We start from the raw sequence: 19,223 nt of genomic DNA on the forward strand, positions 1-19,223 counted from the left end.
ACGTGGATCTAGATAACTAATGCTCTTCAGAATAAGCATTGGGATTAGTCCTATTCAAAGAAAATACCTCTCCTGCAATTCTTACAAGTACAGAAGCTGATTTCACTTACCTTGCTCATGTGAATAGCAGTCTGGGTGTGCTCAAAATCACATTCCCTCCCCAATTCCACTTCACTAAAACCTCGGCAGAATGCCACACCTACACAGTTTATAACATCTATGAACTTTTCCCCCATTTTTAAAAACTGGGGAATACGCACTGAAAATATATACATACGTTGAAAAGCACAAAACGCAAACACACAGCTTTCAAATGCTTTTCACATCCACTATTTTTAAGCCTTTTCAAAGACAGGGAAAACTCTAATTAGTAATCTTACAACAATAGTCATTAATAATTAAATGGTCTGATGCGAGAGAACCAAAGCTATCATAAAAAACTTCAGTACAAAATAATTTCTGCCATTACCTATTCACTTTAGTAAACCATAAGCACCCTCCTATTTTCTTGGTATTACTATATTTTACCAATTCTTAGAGGCACTTCTCCCTCACATCTTAAAAATCTCTGAAATCAAAGTAGGTCTTACCCATCAATAGCATCTTACTATTAAGTTGGTAGTATTTATTTCCCTCCTTAGATGTATAATATAATACTGGTGCCTAAAAATCAATGGCAATTGAGATTGAATGATGGTGATAATCTCATCCAAAACAGCCACTACTGTTGTAACTTGTGTGAATATATTCCACTACAATCACTCTTAAATCACTAAACCCATAAGTTATGAGATTAAAAACAAAAGTTACAATCATAGTGATTATGCTTAAGTTATTCTAATAATTAAGTAACTGAAACGTTAAACCCACTTAATCACTGCTGTCCTGAGGGAAACTCATGTCTTACCTGCCGATCACTCACAGATGGGCAAACATTTTTTGGTTACATACCTGATTCTCCTTTGTATCGGATGTTCTGAAATTCTGCATAAAAGACAGCTTTCTCAAGCATCCCCAGGAAGATGACAGCGCCAATCCAAAACTGAATTCTCAGGAGATCTCTCCAATAGCAGGCAGACCATGCCAGCCACAGAACACCAAACAGGACATACACAATACACATCACCATGAAAAACTGTCATCCAAACGGGTAAGAAATAAAAAGGAGGATTAGGGCCAAGAGCCCATTTAGAAGTCATACACAGTTTTAAACTATATAAAAAAATACACATTCTACCTCCTACTTTAAGAATAATTATTTTATTTCTTTGAAGTTCAATACTAACACAAAAAAATTATCTCCTCTTGCGCAGAGAGAAACTACCACAGGACCTATTATTAAGAGTGACCATTCTTCTGCATTAAAAGTGCCTTTTCAGCTCACAAACTAAAATTACATAAACAAAGAGAACACTAAAGAGGAAAAAAAGACATGGCAGGGTTAGAGTACATCTGAAGGCAATGAAACATAATGTGGGAAAACTATGAAAGGGAAAAGAAGAAATGAACAAAGGAAATCTGAAAACAGAGTAGGACTATTCCCATAGACACAGACACACACATGACGAAGTGTCATCATTTAGTTACTTAAATGATCACAAACCACAGGGCAGTAAGAAATGCCCCGCTTTGGATTCTAAAGAGAATGTGAGATCTGAAATTATCTTTGAGGTACTTTTTAATTCAGAAATTCCACAAGTCATCAACCTCTTCATTCTATAGATGAGGCACAGAGTGATTCACTGATATTCTCAAGGTCACATTTTAGTAAGAAGTACAAAACAGCAAGCAGTGTTTTCTGAACTGTTCAGAAACAAATCTTTGAAGAAGAATATTACCACAAAACATGGACAATCTTTCAAGCTAAACTCACGTAATGTTAAGGTTAAGAATATAAGTTCACTTACAATCATCAAGGGATATTCTTCAAGCGTAAGGTATTCATAGGGACCCTTCACTTCAACAGTCACTGCCAAAACAAAGTCCTCAGAATTAATGTAAAGGATGCAGAAATTAAACAAAAACATTGCATAAGATTTGTCTGACAAAATTAATGAAAATTCCATTGGGTTATTTACTTTTAAACATTTCAGTTCTGGTGAATATTACATTTATAGAGCACTCTGAAATTCCTGAGGTGTTCTCATGGTTCATGCTGTGTCCCGTACAGGTCTCCATTCGTCTGCTCTCATCAGTACACTAAGTGGAAAATCCCTTGGTTCCCAGACACACATCCTTTAAAGACTAGATTAAAGGTATTTCCTCCACAAACCCCAACTGGAACCATAGCCCAGTTCCTCTAAATTCCAAACACATTTCATATACACTTTTTTTAAAAACACATCATTAATGTGCTTTGAAAAGTACGGAATTTCATTCCTTCATTCTGCTCTCCATGTCTTCTATCTATCCTTACCTATATTTTCCTATTGGTTTATTTTTTAAACCAACTTCAATTTTATATGATTTTGCTACATTAATGTATCATTTTCAGAAAGTACTTAATAATAACAAACTGGTTTATTTTTACAAAGTATTTAATGAGAAAAAGTGACAATAACAAAAATCTGAAAGACAGACCTGCCTTACTGAAGCAAAACTATGACTTTTAAAATTGTAATTGATAAAACTATTTTATATCTGATTGATAAACACTTATGTGAGAAGTGTTAGTCTACGATGACAGACTAACAACTGCCTATTCAACAAAAATTTCCTAGTTTTTACCAAGCAAAAAGGACATGCCATTATTAAAAGAAAAAAAAAAAGGAAAGAAAAGGAAAGAAAGTAAACCAGGTCCAACATTCATACAAACAAAAGGAGCACCCCATTTAGCAATCATAAAAATTTTAAGCACACTGGTTACTAAACCTACACCTTCTTAATTTAATAAAACAGCAAATCAAATAATTAGTGAATATCTATTATATCCTTTGCTTACTCTATGCCAGGGGTCAGCAAAATACAGCACATAAGCAAATTTGGTCGCCCACTTTTTATAAATAAAGTTTCACTGGAAAACAGCCACATCCATTCACTTACATATTATCTATAGTTACACTCACACAACAATGGCAGAGTTGGGTAGCGGCAGTAGAGAGAACATTTACTATCTGGTTCTTTAAGAAAATTTGGCTAACCCTTGCTCTATGCTAAAATATAAAATACATTTACTGAGCACTTACTACGTGACACGCACTACAGAAAACAGGAGATAAAAAGATGAACAAGATGCTTTCCACCATCTAGTGGATTACCTACTAGAAGGGAGAGAAAGTAGGAAAGCAAGACAGAGAACTGCCCCTCTGAGCCAGACCCAGAAGGATGAGTGTGTACTTCCCTAAACAAAGTAAAAAGCCATCTGGGCAGAAGAAATAACATGAATGAAAACAGGTGTGAAAATGCATGATATATATTTAAAGAACATGTAGTCTGAGACTTCGCATAGTACCATATAGCAGCATTTTGAAAGAAACAGCAAAAGGTAAACTGGGACAAGATGCAGAGTTTTATAAGCCTTGCTGTACAAGGTGGACATTTTACAGGCAATGGGGAGACATCAAGGTTTTAATGGAGGCAAAAATGATGATAAAACTGTTCCAGAGAATTCTAGGAATTTCACATTGTATAGTTAAGTCCATGCTTTAAAGTACCTTCTTCTTGGGGCGCCTGGGAGGCTCAGTCGGTTAAGCGTCTGCCTTTGGCTCAGGTGACAATCCCCAAATCCTGGGATCCAGTCCCGCATCAGTCTGCCTGCTCAGCAGGGAGTCTGCTTCTGCCTCTCCCCTCCAATCCCCCCACTTGTGCTTTCTCTATCGTGCCTGCTCTTTCTCTCAAATAAGTAAATAAAATCTTTAAAAAAAAAAGTACCTTCTTCTTAGCTCCAAACAGATGGATAAAACAAAACAAAATAAGGACATAAGCTAAAAACAATATAAACACCTCCAAATATCAAAACTAAACAAAAACTCAGAACAGTGTATGAGGCAAAAGGTAACTAAAAAAGTAACTCTGGGCCCAAAAAGCAAGCTGTGGTAGTTGGGAGTACAGTTCCTATGGGATCAAAACTAGCAGGATTCTGAGGAGGAGGAGCAGAGCCAGATTTGATGCATGAAGAGGCTGAAGTGGAACGGAATAGGACTTCTTTTCCATCCTTTTCAAAGAAAGAAGGTTGAAAGCAAATGTTGGCAACTGCTACTGTAGACTATTACTCTTTAGAAAGCTATGGGCCTAGAAATACAGGATACACATACATCTTGGGTCCAGAAACTGGGCAGGGCCACCCGCTCATTTACCTAGAACTGCTATATCCCATATAACTATAGAGCATAAAACCCATTTCTGTATTGGGAATTAAAAGCATTCAACACAATCTATAAAAAACAAAAATTTTAAATTAAGTCAAACAAAAGAAATAATGGAATAGAAAAGAAAGATACAGTTGGGAAAAACTAACAAAAGCTGGTTCACTGGGATAAAAATTTAGTAAAATACAATTCTAGAAAGATTTTTTAAAAGTTAAAAGGGGAGATAAAAGCAATATTAAGAATGAGAAAAGCTACAGATAACAGATTTTCCGGTAAAGAAATGGTATTCATAACTTTATGCCAATAAAATTTGAAATCTTGAATGATACGGACAATTTCTCAAAAACAAAATACATCGATTCAAGTAAAAACAGGATAATTAAAAAAACAACTTATTACTATTAAAAAAATTAATCAGTCATTTAAAATCCATATAGGGGAGGAAAAAAAGAACATCAAGCCAAAACACTATTATAAGTTCTACAAAACGTTAAAAATGGATAATCCTACCCATACAAAAACTACGCCACAGAATTTTATAATAGGGGACATTCTCCAATTCATTGTATAAGACCAGCATAACCTGGATGCCAAAACCCACAGATACCAGTTATGAGAAAAGAAAATTACAGGGCCATCTTACTATGAACAAAACTTCCAAATAAAATTCTGTAAAACAAAAGTCAGCTATGTATATATATGTTTATGAGTGTGTGTTTGTGTATCAATACCAAATATTGGCATCTCAGAAATTCAAGAATGGGGTTTTAATTTTTTTAATTTTATTTATTTCTTTGAGAAAGAAAGAGCGAACATGAGCGGGAAAGGGGCAGGGGGAGAAGGAGAAGCAGAGTTCCCACTGAGCAAGAAACCCGACACTGGGCTCGAACCAAGGGACCTGGGCTGAAGGCAGATGCTTAACCAACTGAGCCACCAGGTGCCCCCAGGAATGGTTTAACATTAGAAAAATCGGTTAATATAATGCAACACATTAACAGATTAATGGGGGAATCTACACGATTATTTTTTTTTTTAAAGATTTTATTTATTTGACAGAGATAGACAGCCAGAGAGAGAGGGAACACAAGCAGGGGGAGTGGGAGAGGAAGAAGCAGGCTCCCAGCGGAGGAGCCTGATGTGGGGCTCGATCCCATAACGCCGGGATCACGCTCTGAGCCGAAGGCAGACGCTTAATGACTGCGCCACCCAGGCGCCCCATCTACATGATTATTTTAATCAATACAATCAAAACATTTGATAAAACTGAGCATTCATTCTCCATACTAAAAAAAAGGCAGAAAAATACACTTAGTAAATGAGGAAAAGAAAGAAACATCCTTAACCAAACACAGAATATTCTGAAAAGTCCACAGCGAATGTAATTAATGGTGAAATGTGCTAATATTGCCAATAAAGTCAGGAGCCAGATAAGGATGGTCATCATCATTGTTTCATTCAATATTCTACTCAACAGAGGAGGGGAAGGAAGAAAACTGCAAAGAAGGAAGAAACAAAAAAAAAGAAACTACAGAAAATAAGACTGGTTAAGTGACCATAAAATTCCAAGTAAGAGATAATGACTCCAGGAACTGGGTAAAAATAGAAAGGAGAATACTAAGAAAAACTGAGACATTAAAAAATTACCAAAGTCAATTAATTCAAAAATTTCCAAGTTCTGACAAGTCTAGTTCAGAATTCTGAGAACATAATACCAATTAAGAATCTTCAAAGCAGGAGGATCGAATGAAGGCAAATGAAATCTAGTATCTGTAATACATAACAAGAAAGCATAAGTGAAGTGCCTAAGACTGTATATGGTACAGAACACAAATTCTTTTTTTTTTTTTTTAAGATTTTATTTATTCATTTGCTGAAGACAAAGGGAGCACAAGCAGGGGGAGTGGCAGGCAGAGGGAGAGGGAGAAACAGGCTCCCCACTGACCAGGAAGCCCAATGGGGGGCTCAATTCCAGGACCCTTAAGGGACTGAGCCACCCGGGCACCCTCACAACAAACATTCTTAATTATTCCCTCCCTTAAAGCAATTTTACACTACCCATCACACATGACACAACTAGATAGTATCAATGGTAAAAAGGAACAAACTGTACTTACTGGTAAAAAGATTACTGGTAAGTGAATTTTCTTTTGAGGATTCCTTTGAGGATGAAATGCCAATATGTACAATAAAAATGTATGGTGCATCTTGCCAAGTTTTCAGTGGATCATGCATTGCCTGGAGAAAAAAAAAAAACATCAAATCTACAAGTCTTAAGAACTAAGAACACATGTTAATATGAAAATCTTCTTCCAGAATGTGCCCAGAAACGTGGTGAGTTCTTCACTTTAATTCATTAAAACAGTAGGCACAACAAAACAAACAGGCCTATAGTGCATACGATAAAGTATGTCAGACTACAAATTACTAAGAGACAGGACATTTTATATCTTGTTATGCACAAAAATCACGTATTTAACATATTTTTTTTTACAAGGAAAACCTCAGCTAAAAATCACTAAACTGCATCTGTTTCATTAAGCCATGCTAGGATACTTGGTTATATTTTACACAGACAAAATAAGGAGATTTAAATCACCTCAAAACAAAACAAAAACACCCATGATGTATATTATTAACACTAACTCCTGAATTTAATTCCCTTTGTTCAATGTCCTTCCTAGACTACCAGAATTTCTCCTGAAAAGGACTCACATTTTTACCAAAAATTTAATCATGGCCACTCTATGTGGAGTCACTGTCCCTCAAAGTAAAGGAAGTGGAAGTAATAGCCTCCATGTTTACAAAACCAGTTAACTTGGGAAGAATCCATTCCAAGGCCAGTCGGTTTACACAAAGGCCAAGCAAAAAGCCTGCAAAAGATCTGTTGCCATACTTGCTAGATGGACTATGGACCTTCACAAACACAAGACTAAAACACAATGATAAAGGAGATAAACACAGAAAATTATTGGCTTCTTCCTTGTGTGAAAGTAGGTACTACTACTTAGACTTACAATTTATTACCTTCTGGTCTTAAAATTAAAAGAGACTTTTATCCAGACAGCTCTGGGTAAGCTTCATTGATCTATGAAACCCCTCAAAGTGGATAACAGATTTTACATATTAATGTGTTTTCCTGTGGAGCCTCAGGTTTTCTCAAATGTTCAAATTATCCTACAACCCAAGAAGAGTCCAGAACAAGATTTCAAAAATTATACTCCAAGATACAAACCCAAAGTGTCAAAGTAGATTAAATGATCCTACAGCTATAATACATTTACTGGGTTATCTTAATAACTTTTTTTTTTAAAGATTTTATTTATTTATTTGACAGAGAGAGACAGCCAGCGAGAGAGGGAACATAGGCAGGGGGAGTGGGAGAGGAAGAAGCAGGCTCCCAGTGGAGGAGCCGGACGTGGGGCTCGATCCCAGAATGCCAGCATCACGCCCTGAGCCAAAGGCAGACGCTTAATGACTGAGCCACCCAGGCGCCCCTGGGTTATCTTCTTAAGAACATAAATGCCATGCTGAATCACATAGATTTATCTCTGCCTAAAGGCCTCTTTCAGACAAAATTAAGGAGCAATTTATGAGAAAAATTTAAAGCTTCAAAGTTACAGGTACATTGTGTCCTTTACCTATAATTAGAACTTACTTGTGTATTAACCAATAAAATTTAGTTGGTGTAACGAGCTGCTCTGGTCTTAATTTTATACACCTTAAAACTACCTCTTACAAATTTCAAAGGGACTCCTTAATTCTCATATTCCAGGATTTGACAAAGTTTCCATCTAACTCTGGGATATACATATTTTGAGCCTGTAAAAATAACCATATGCCAAGTTCTGACTTGGTAACCAAGCTTTGACAGTCTAGTTCAGAATACTGAGAACATAATACCAATTAAGAATCTTAAAAGATATGCCAGGCACTCCGTCACAGGTTTAACATTTATTATAGTCCTTAATCCTTACAACAACCACATATGATAGGTACTATTATTAGCTCCTTCATAATTGTCCTTTAAGAGGTGAATGGATAAAATAAACTGTGGTACATTCAAGTAATGGAATATTATTTAGCACTAAAAAGAAATGAATTATCAAGCCATGAGAAGGCATGAAGAAACCTTAAATTCATAATACTAAGTGGAAGAAGCTAATCTGAAAAGGCTATATATCACACAATTTCAACTATAAGACATTCTGGAAAATGCAAAACTATGGAGACAGTAAAAAAACAAAACAAAAAAACAATCAGGGGAACCTGGGTGGCTCAGTCAGTTAAGCATTTGACTCTTGATTTCAGCTCAGGTCATGATCTCAGGGTCATAAGATCGAGCCCCATGTGGGGCTCCACACTCAGCGGGGAGTCTGCTGGAGATTCTCTCACCCTTTTTCCCTCTGTCCCACCCCCCACAAATAAATACATCTTTAAAGAAAAAAATCAATAACTGCCAGAGGCTTGAAGGGAGGGAGATGACTAGGTGGGAGGAGCACTGAGGATTTTTAGGGCAATGAAACTATTCTCTATATTATAATGGTGTGTAGCTGTCATTTTACATTTGATTAAAAACCAAACACTATACAACACAAGGAACTAACACTTATGTAACTATGGACTTTGGTTGATAACGAAGTGTCAATGTTGGTTCATCAATTGTAACAAATGTGCCACACTGGTTGGTGCAAGATGGTGATGGTGGGGGAGTCTATGCATTTGTGGAGGAGCTGTGTGGGAACCCTGCCTTTTGCTCAATTTTGTTATGAATCTAAAGCTGCTCTAAAAAAGAAAATCTACTAATTTAAAAAACATTACAATGGTAAATATATCACATTACTTGCTTAAATCAAACCATAAAACTAAATTAACAAAAACATTAAATCTTCTTAGGGAGAAAGGACAGAGAAAGGCCCCTTTGTCAAAAAAACATGTTTTATCAGAGCTTTAATAAAAGGGGGTGGTGCTAAACTTGTGACTACCCTTTAAACAGGATTATTAGGGCCGCCTGGGTGGCTCAGTCGGTCAGTTCAGGTCACGATCCCAGGGTGCTGGGATCAAGCCCCATGTTGGGCTCCCTGCTCAGCAGGGAACTTGCTTCTCCCCACCCCCCATTCTCTATCTCAAATAAACAAATAAAATCTTCTTTAAATAAATAAATGGGATTATTAAGGTATTCTCCTCTTAGGCCCAATTTTCAGGAAGAATGATCAAAGGACAGATAAATCTCTTTTTATTATAATCTGATTAAATATCTCTAAATATTACTTGTGATATTCAACAGGGTTATCTTTCAACCAGCTTTAATCACTAGGAACAGGTATCAACCCTTGAGTAGAATTTAAAAGTATGCTATGCACAGGGAGCACCTGGCTGGCTCAGTTGGTGGAGCATGTGACTCTTGATCTTGGGGTTAATAAGTTTGTGCCCATTATTGGTGTAGAGATTATTTAAAAATAAATACAAAATCTTTAAAAAAAATAAAATGAAAGTATGCTATGCACAGAAGACCACTGAATAAAAGCACAATTACAAACAGCCACTATGCATATAAATGTTTGGCTTCAACAATAATTTTTTAAAAATACAATTTACAACAATTTTTTAAAAATATTTTATTTATTTATTTGACAGAGAGAGCAAGACAGCCAGCAAGAGCGGGAACACAAGCGGGGGGGGGGGGTGGGAGTGGGAGAGGAAAAAGCAGGCTCCCAGCAGAGGAGCCTGATGCGGGGCTCGATCCCAGAATGCCGGAATCACGCCCTGAGCCGAAGGCAGACACTTAACGACTGAGCCACCCAGGTGCCCCACAATTTACAACAATTTAACCTGACAAACTGCATAAAATCTGTTTTAAATTATAACAGCCACTGTTAGTGAGCAAAGAGGGAATCTCAATCCTATTTTCTTGGGACGATAAATTGCTATAATTTTTCTCTAGAGCACATTGACAATACAAAAAAAAAAAAAACTTATAAACTGTGCATACACTTGGGACCCAGCAATTCCACCTCTAGGAATTTAGGGTAAGAAAATATTATAAATGTGCACAGGGGTGCTGGGTGGCTCAGTCAGTTGAGCAAGTCGGACTCCTGATCTCCACTTAGGTCTTGATCTCAGGGTCGTGAGTTCAAGCCCCTGAGTGGAGCCTACTTAAAAAAAAAATGTGCACAAAGATATAGCTATACATTATGAATGGGACCTTATCTATAACAGTGAAAATTTGGAAACAAAGCAATATACATCAACCAGGAGTTAAATATAAAAATCATGGTAAAATGAAATAATATGCAACCACAAAAAAAGTGAAGAAGCACTCAATGTACCAATCTATTAAATGAAAACAAAAAATTATATAGCAGCATATATAATATGATCTCACTTTGGTCAATATGCATGTGTTCTGTGTATCACACCGAACTGCTAGAAAATAAAATTATAAGGGATTTTTACTTTTAAGTTATAGAAGGAACAAGTTTGCCAACACGGAAGTCTTTTGAAACTAGAATATAAAAATTTTTTTTTAAATCTTTAATTCATCACTGAAGTGCTGTCCAAAATTGCAAGATAATGAAACACACAGATGTCTAACAATAGTCTGCTAACAAATTGCAGTGTATTCAAACAATAAAACACTCTGCAGGGACTTAAATAATGATGTCATATGATATTTACTAAACTGGAAGGACGTCCATGTTATACTGTTAAGCTAAAAAATAAAGCTACAACATAATATATATTGTAGAATTCCCATTATTAAATAAATATAAGCATGCTTGGAGACAAAAGACAATAAAATAAATAAATTTATACTCTGTCAGTGTGTGGTAGTATTACAAATGATTATTTTCTTCTTTGCATTTATGTATGTTCTCTAAATTTTTGATAATGAATGTATATAGACGAGCAGTAAGAAAAAACCAACACTGTTTTTTCCAAAAAAAAAAAAAAAATTTTTAATGAACTCTGCAGTGCCAAACTCATCTTTAGGTTAAAATTCTATAAACTATAAATCAGGGTAGGGAAAGTGGGGACACCTCCAGAATAGCGGAATGAGGACCCCTGAAAATGCACTCATTTCTAAAAGCAACAAGAACATGGGCAAGAATGATCTAAATCAACATTTCTGCAAGTCCAGAAATTAGCTAAAGACTTGCGCCAACCCTAAATGTGTTTCCTTAAGAAAAACAGTTAGGGCTCATTAAGAAAAGCAAGCCTGTGGTGTTTTTGTTCATCCTAATCCCATGTCCCTCTTCCAAGCACCTTAAAACCAAAGTTCTCACAACTGTAATGGCTGTGAAAAATAGCAATTTTGCAGCCACTGGGAAAACCAGAACAAGTCCGAAGATGCCCTAAAACCCAGTGGCAGAGCTGTCTGGCAGGTGCTGAAAAGCTCCTTTCTCAGGTCTTATCTTTTGTATGACCTAATCCAGCCTCATTCAGTGGAAAGGATCCTATACTCAGGGAACTGTCAAAGGCACTCAGCCCCAACTGCGACAGATCACAGCTGCCCACCCCGAACAGGTGAAGTTATTAGCAGGCTGGGCTATCGTGAGGCTGACTAAACACTTAAAAGGAGAAACTGGAAATGAGATGGCCATAGGGGCTTTGAAAAACTCCAAAATATTCCTGAAAATCCACAAGGCTACAAGTACATGCAGATCTATGCACATATATGCGGGGCTGTACACACAGACCCAAGAGAGACCTGTGAAGGCCCTAATCACTCACCTCTGACTGATCTTAAGGTTCCACACAAGAAGGAAGTAAAAGTTAAGACAGAGTTTTAAATTGTAAAGAAGCCAGGCACAAGACCACAACTGCATGATTCCATTTACATAAAATGAATAGAACAGGCAAATCCGTAGACAAAAAGAATAGTGGTTGCCTAGGGCTGGGGCAAGGGTGGAAGGGAAGTGACGGCTAATGGCTCTGCCATATTTATTTATTTATTTTTAAAAGATTTTATTTTTTATTTATTTGAAGAGATAGAGACAGCCAGCGAGAGAGGGAACAGAAGCAGGGGGAGTGGGAGAGGAAGAAGCAGGCTCATAGCAGAGGAGCCTGATATGGGGCTCGACCCCACAACGCCCGGATCATGCCCTGAGCCAAAGGCAGATGCTTAACGACTGCGCCACCCAGGCGCCCCTCTGCCATATTTAAAATAGTGACTTCTCGGGTGACAAAGACGTTCTGGAATTAGATCCTGATTGGTGCCTGCACAACTTGTGAATATACTATAAAAAAGACTGAATTATAGCTTTTAAGAGGCTGAATTCTGAGATATGTATCTCTGAATAAAGTCATCGTAAAATTTAAAACTTTAATCAGTTTTGTAAAAAGTATGATCCAACATGGTTGTCTTATTTACTCTATATTTTTAAGGGGTAAAGTTTTGAAGAATTAGTTACTGTGAATTACAAAGTGAATTATGAAAAAAGGCATATTTATCATCTTCTACCTTACTTCAATCTTCCAAACTGTCTTCCAGTTATATTCTATCATAAGATAATTTTAGATGGAGTTTGAGGTTCTTTCTTAAAAGGTTCTTCCTATTTATGAGTCATATTTATCGGGTGATGATTACAAAAACAACAGATTGTAGCAAATAGGGAAAATACAGGAAATACAAAGAAGAAAATAAAAACTGCTATATTATCCACAACAACCATTATTAACATTTTGGTGTTTAAAGTTCTTTTTTTTTTTTTTCCAGTAATCTCTACACCAGATGTGGGATATGAACTGACGACCCCAAGATCAAGAGTCACATGCTCTACTGACGAAGGCAGGCAGGCACCCCAACATTTTGGTGTTTAAACTTCCATTCTTAAGTTTCTTTTTTAAATGGTACGATACCAAGATAATTCAAAACACATAAACCTAAGAAAACTGAAATATGTGTTCAATCCCCCAAATTCCCTACTACACTTACAGTTTTGTCTCCAGTAAGGGTAAGATTTGTTGCATTCTCCTTAGCCTTTAAATATTAAAAAAGGAAAAGAAAATTAATTCAGAATTTTTACTTTACTCTCAGAAATACGTAACAATGAAAACAATTACCTCTTGTTTTTCTCCTAAGAGAGGCAACCGATGCACAAAATCCCCAGAAAAGCTCTATGGAAGAAATATAACATTAAAGTTAAAGAGGTATAATAAGTAAAAGCACAGTTCAAAATCCACAGAAACGGTTACAGCAAAACTTACTGGAACAGTATATGGCACTGACAGACAAAGATTTCCAATGAACCACAAACAAGTGAATAAACCCCTGCTGAGAACTAAAAAATAGTATCAGACTAAACTGGCCATTCAATTTTTCTATTAAGAATTAAAGATTTTAAAGAATTTAAAAAACCTTAAATAGAAGGTATATGCTTAGGATGGAGAGATCTTATGATTCCCTCTCTTGCTACAGATGAGAAAAATATGACTCAACATTATAAAGCTTTAGATGCAGAAATGGGATTTGAATGTAGGATTTTTAACTCTTGGGTCCACTGAGGTGCTCCTTCCACAACACACTCACGCCTATAAAAAAACTACACTAATCATTTGTCTTATCAGTTATCAGCAGATAAGGGATTCTCCTTCCTGAGTAATTAGAATACATATTTCAACTCTGTTACATTAGACTGGAGGAGAGGTAAGCTTACCAATAGGGGTATATGCCAAGACCCTGGAAAGATTATAGCAGATCTCAAAGTGAACCCTGGGCAACAGTATACAACAGGTAGCCTTCCATGATCAAATCCAAGAAAGGCGAACCAACCCTCCCAGGCTAGAAAACTAACAGAGAGCCCCTTACTCAACATTCCACTGTTTCTAGATTTCTTATTCTTCCACCATTTTAAAGATATCTTCTTTCTCCTCCAAATCCATAAAATCTAAGCTACAATAAGAACTCAATTATCAATTGTTATAGTTCGATTATCAATTACTTCATCTGCTTATCAATCACTATTAAATTAAGGCCTTCTTATAAATCAACTTCTAGTAACTGGACAGAAACCTTAGCTTTCGGGGAACTCTGCCTCTTCAAGGCAATTTGCTAAATATTCCAAAGCAATAAAAACAGTAAGGACAAAAAGGCTATAGCTAACAATAACTATTTTCAACACCCATATATAATTTTTCTATCAAAACATTGGTGCTAGACCCTATCTCTAAGGAAAAAGAATTCCACAATATAAATTTCACTTACATGATTACATATGTGTAAGCATTAAAAATACACAACATTATTCGCCTCTTCTCTTTTACTCAAGGAAAGATGTGAAATTCAACTCTTTGAGTTCAGGTCTGTAGCAATAAAATCTAGAAACACTGATTTTTCTGGGAACGTATCAATTAGATGAGATGACAAAAGAACTGAAAATTGGAGGTTTAAAATGTCCATCAGTGGATGAATGGATAAACAAAATGTGGTGTATATATATATACAATTCAGCCTTAAAAAAGAATTAAATTCTAATACACGTTATATGGATGAACCTTGAAAACATGTCACTAAAGAAGCCAAACAAATATTGCATGATTCCACTTCTTTGAAGTATCTAAAATACTGAAATTCATGGAGACAAAGTAGAATAGTTGTTACCAGGGATGGGGGGAGGGGAGTGTTACTGTTTAATGGTTAAGAAGTGTCAGTTTGGGATGATGAAAGTTCTGGAGATGACTATTGGTGATTATTGCCCAATAATGCAAACGTACCTAATGCTCCCGAATGGCACACTTAAAAATGGTTAAAATGGTAAATTTTTTTCCTACCATAATAAAAAAAAAATGGGGATTTGCTTTTTACACACGAAGGAAAGCACATCCTCTTTTTGATGAGATTAATATTAAGTGGCTGACTATGCACCTTCGGAACATGCTTCTAAGTTATTTCTGTCAGAACACAGAATTGAGAAGTGGGAACTAGGGAATCACCAAAAATACAGGTATTACATATTTCACCTCTTCTACTTCCCTCCAACCACTATCAAACATTACCTGTGCTTTAAAGAGTTCGCTGCAGTTCTGGAACAATTTTGATGACGTTTGATATTTCCCAGACAAGCCTTTTTTTTCTTTAAGGTTTTCCAAATACGTCTCCACTTCTTCTGCCTGTAAAAACAGAGAAAATACAAAGCACACAACTTACTTTTCACAAGTAAGGTATTTAGAAGATAACAAATAGATTGCCTATACGATAGATACATTCTTGGATTTGCTATTTTAAAAGTTAACAGCATCAGATAAAAACTGTGTAATAGTAACCCAGAATCAACAGTATTAGACTCTAAAGTACAGAATTCTAGTTCACGGCTCACAAAGAGTAGGTCTTCTAAAAATTCTAGGAAGACCTGGAAAATGCCAGAATCCAGAGGTTTTGTCACAAGAAAATATATTTATAAAAGTTAATAGACTAAACTGCCAACAACAAAAAGATGTACTTGTGCTCATAAGCTCAAAGCACAAAACTGCTGCAGCTATTCATAGCCCACTGTTGATATTCTGAAAAAACTCACCATTTCTCTGGCTGCATCTACCAGTTCTGTGATTTTTCTCCTATACCTACATCCCTAATCTTCCCTTTTTTTTTTCCTAAGCTCTAGTTTTACATCACCAACTTATCTGCATGTCATTTGCATAATTCTGCCCTCTGGCAACACAAAATAATTTTTATATTCTTAACTTATCTTACCTATAAAGATCAGATCTGCTAAGCTCTTGACCAGTATCACAAGTATCAAATGTATAAAGTTTTTAACTGTAAATTCAATTAGTGATCGATTAAGAGCGAAAGATCAATAGTGCTTCAAACTATACTCTGGACATATTATCATTTCTCTCTCAATTCTTCAGTCCTCTTAGTCTTCCCTGTCCTACCACTCCTATTCAATGTTGTGTAACAAAAGGAAAAAACAATCATCAACACCACAAAAAAGGTAATGTAAAACCCTAAAAATCGGGGTGCCTGGGTAGCTCAGTCGTTAAGCATCTGCCTTTGGCTCAGGGCGTGATCCCAGGATCCTGGGATCGAGCCCCACATCAGGCTCCATGCTCCGCTGGGAGCCTGCTTCTTCCTCTCCCACTCCCCCTGCTTGTGTTCCCTCTCTCGCTGGCTGTCTCTCTGTCTGTCAAATAAATAAATAAAATCTTAAAAAAAAAAAAAAAAAGAGGCAGAAATTCAAAATGCTTAAGGTTTAAAAAACCAACTGGATGGTGAACATTTTTTAAAGACTAGTTAGAATATCTTTGGAAAGGAAAAAAAAGAGATAAATGGAGGCTAGAAACAGAATGGAAAAGGCCTGAAAAATCCATCCTGGAGCCATATATCTTCAGTGCCCAAGTACAGTGTACTAGGTCAACTCTGAAATGAGGTCTGAAACTGTTTCCATACTACTACTAATAAAATGTTATTTCCCTTGTACTGATAATGCAAAAGTAATGATGGGTAAAACTGCTGCCTCTTATCAGGAACCAAAGCAGAGGGCATTTCATTGTACCAGTAGTAACTACGGTCACATACAGTTAAAAAAAAAAAAAAAGCCAGTTTTACATAAGAATGCCCTTAATGAAGCAGTAAAAACTATTAATGTTATTAAATCTGGACTTTGAGTATGTGCATTTTTTAATATTCTATCAGACAAAATGGGAAATATGCAAAATACTATAAACAAGATAAAACACTTTACAACTGTTTTGACTTAGAACCTCAACTATCCACTTTTTTCATTTGCCTGAAAGAATAACTGACAAACTACAGTTATTCAGGTTTGGTTATCTGGGAAATGTTTTCTTGAAAATGGGCAAAGGGGGGTTGTCACTTCAAGAAAGACAACTGAGAGTATTCACTGCCAATGATAAAATTTGAGAATTGTATCTTCCTCATAATGAGTTTAACAGTCTCTAATACTTAAGGAGTTTCTGATGTGACAGGACGGTGATATTAACAAATACAACTTTGGGACGCCTGCGTGGCTCAGTTGGTTAAGTGTCTGCCTTCGGCTCAGGTCATGATCCCAGGGTCCTGGGATCGAGCCCCATGTAGGGCTCCCTGCTTAGCGGGGAGCCTGCTTCTCCCTCTGCCTGCTCTGCCTGCTGCTACCTGCTTATGCGTTCTACAAATAAATAAATAAAATCTTTAAAAATAAATAAATAAAATCTTTAAAAAAGACAAATATAACTTCAACTTAATTGTAAAATGAGTTAATATTTTAAAAATTTATAAAGTTCAGTCAAGAATTATTTTTTAATAACCAAAATCAGACATAGATAAAAGACCAAAGTGCATGAGACACCAACTTATTTAAAGACAAAAGAGTAGGAATAAAGTTCACTGATTCGGTTTCAGATTCCACATTGCCACCGACCTTTAAGAAACTCTACTTGTTACGTTTTGGTATAGAATCAAAGAACACTATCCACAATTATCTGAAAACACTATTAAAATATCATTCCCTTTTCCAATTATGTGTCTGTGTGAGGCCACATTTTGTGCATATACTTCAACCAAAATAATGTATCACAATAAACTGAGTGAAGAAGATATAAGAATTCAGCTGTCTTCTGTTTTATCCAACATTAAATGAAGGGCTTTGCAAAAATACAAAATAATACCTCTTCTGTGTTTTTTGGAAAAAAATATTTTTCATTAAAAAATATTTTTTATATTAATATACAATGGCTTATTACTGCTATTTTAAAATAAATTAATACATATTTCTGTATTTTCTGTTTAAATTTCTAATACAGTAACCCACATGAACAAAAGTCTTTTTGGAAACTGCAGTAATTTTTTTTTTTTTTAAATATGGAATGCTTCATGAATTGTGTGTCATCCTTGGACAGAGGCCATGCTAATCCTCTCTGTATTGTTCCACTTTTAGTGTATGTGCCTGTTAGAAGGTGGAGGAGGAACAATAAAGTATTCCGCAAACTGAGAAAGTATTTTGAGACTAGAAAGCAAAGCAGGCAACTCTCTACAGTTTATGCAGAGTTTTATTCAGGATAACTGACTGACACGGGGAGGGAAATGGGAAAAGGACAATTCATGGCAGGTGCAGAGTTATTCTCTGCAAAATCCAGACCTTAGTCCATAGATTTTATACAGTGAACGGACACGCAGAAGGGCAATGTACTGAGATCAAAGGATTCCCATGCACCTGCCAAGGGCTTGCATGCACCTAATTAACAGCTAATCATTAAGTAGACCTTGTGGCACCACCTGTGCATCAGGAAGGGTAAAGACTATGTTATCTCTAACAGATTCATGGAATGCCAAAACAAGTCTCCCCCCATCCCGGCCTTGGTAGGCATTCCTTTTTTTTTTTTTTTTAATTTTTGCTCATTTATTTATTTTTAATTAAATTCAATTAATTAATTTATAATGTATTATTAGTTTCAGAGATAGAGTTCAGTGATTCGTCAGGCTTATATAATACCGGTGCTCATACATCACATGCCCTCCTTATTGCCCATCACCCAGTTATCCCATCCCCCACCCTTCTTCCTTCCAGGAACCCTCAGTTTATTTCCTAGAGGTAAGAATCTCTTATGGTTGGGCGCCTGGGTGGCTCAGTCGGTCAAGCGTCTGCCTTCAGCTCAGGTCATGATCCTGGAGTCCCAGGATCAAGTCCCGCATCAGGGTCCTTGCTCATCAGAGAGTCTGCTTCTCCCTCTGCCCTTCACCCTGCTCAAGCTCTCTCTCGCTCTCTCAAATAATAAAAATAAATAAAATCTTTAAACAAAAAAGTCTCTTATAGTTTGCCTCCCTCTCTGATTTCATCTTTATTTTTCCCTCCCTTCCCCTATGATCCTTTGTTTTGCTTCTTAAATTCCACATTATGGGTGAGATCATACGATAACTGTCTTTCTCTGACTGACTTATTTCACTAAGCATAGTACCCTCTAGTTCTATCCATATCG

The 19,223-nt window shown here is 36.3% G+C and overlaps 1 protein-coding gene and 1 non-coding gene across 4 annotated transcripts in view; both read right to left on the bottom strand.

The window, feature by feature from the left end:
* Positions 1-19,223, bottom strand: part of TMEM87A (transmembrane protein 87A) — a 41,777-nt gene that overhangs the window by 17,252 nt on the left and 5,302 nt on the right. For all 3 annotated transcript variants that reach the window (XM_087859118.1, XM_087859117.1, XM_087859119.1), the window contains exons 4-9: positions 15,303-15,416; positions 13,371-13,424; positions 13,243-13,287; positions 6,422-6,542; positions 1,908-1,969; positions 952-1,135 (exon numbers count right to left, since the gene is read on the bottom strand). In XM_087859118.1, coding sequence (XP_087715244.1) covers positions 952-1,135; positions 1,908-1,969; positions 6,422-6,542; positions 13,243-13,287; positions 13,371-13,424; positions 15,303-15,416 — 580 coding nt within the window. The remainder of the gene's footprint in view (positions 1-951; positions 1,136-1,907; positions 1,970-6,421; positions 6,543-13,242; positions 13,288-13,370; positions 13,425-15,302; positions 15,417-19,223) is intronic.
* LOC123776506 (U6 spliceosomal RNA) lies at positions 18,103-18,207 on the bottom strand. Its single transcript, XR_015723215.1, has one exon. It is a non-coding gene; the product is annotated as a U6 spliceosomal RNA (small nuclear RNA).

The sequence above is a fragment of the Ursus americanus genome, chromosome 36 (genome assembly GCF_024610735.1).
Source record: "Ursus americanus isolate L20-20 chromosome 36, mUrsAme1.1.p, whole genome shotgun sequence".
NCBI classification, from domain to species: Eukaryota; Metazoa; Chordata; class Mammalia; order Carnivora; family Ursidae; genus Ursus; species Ursus americanus.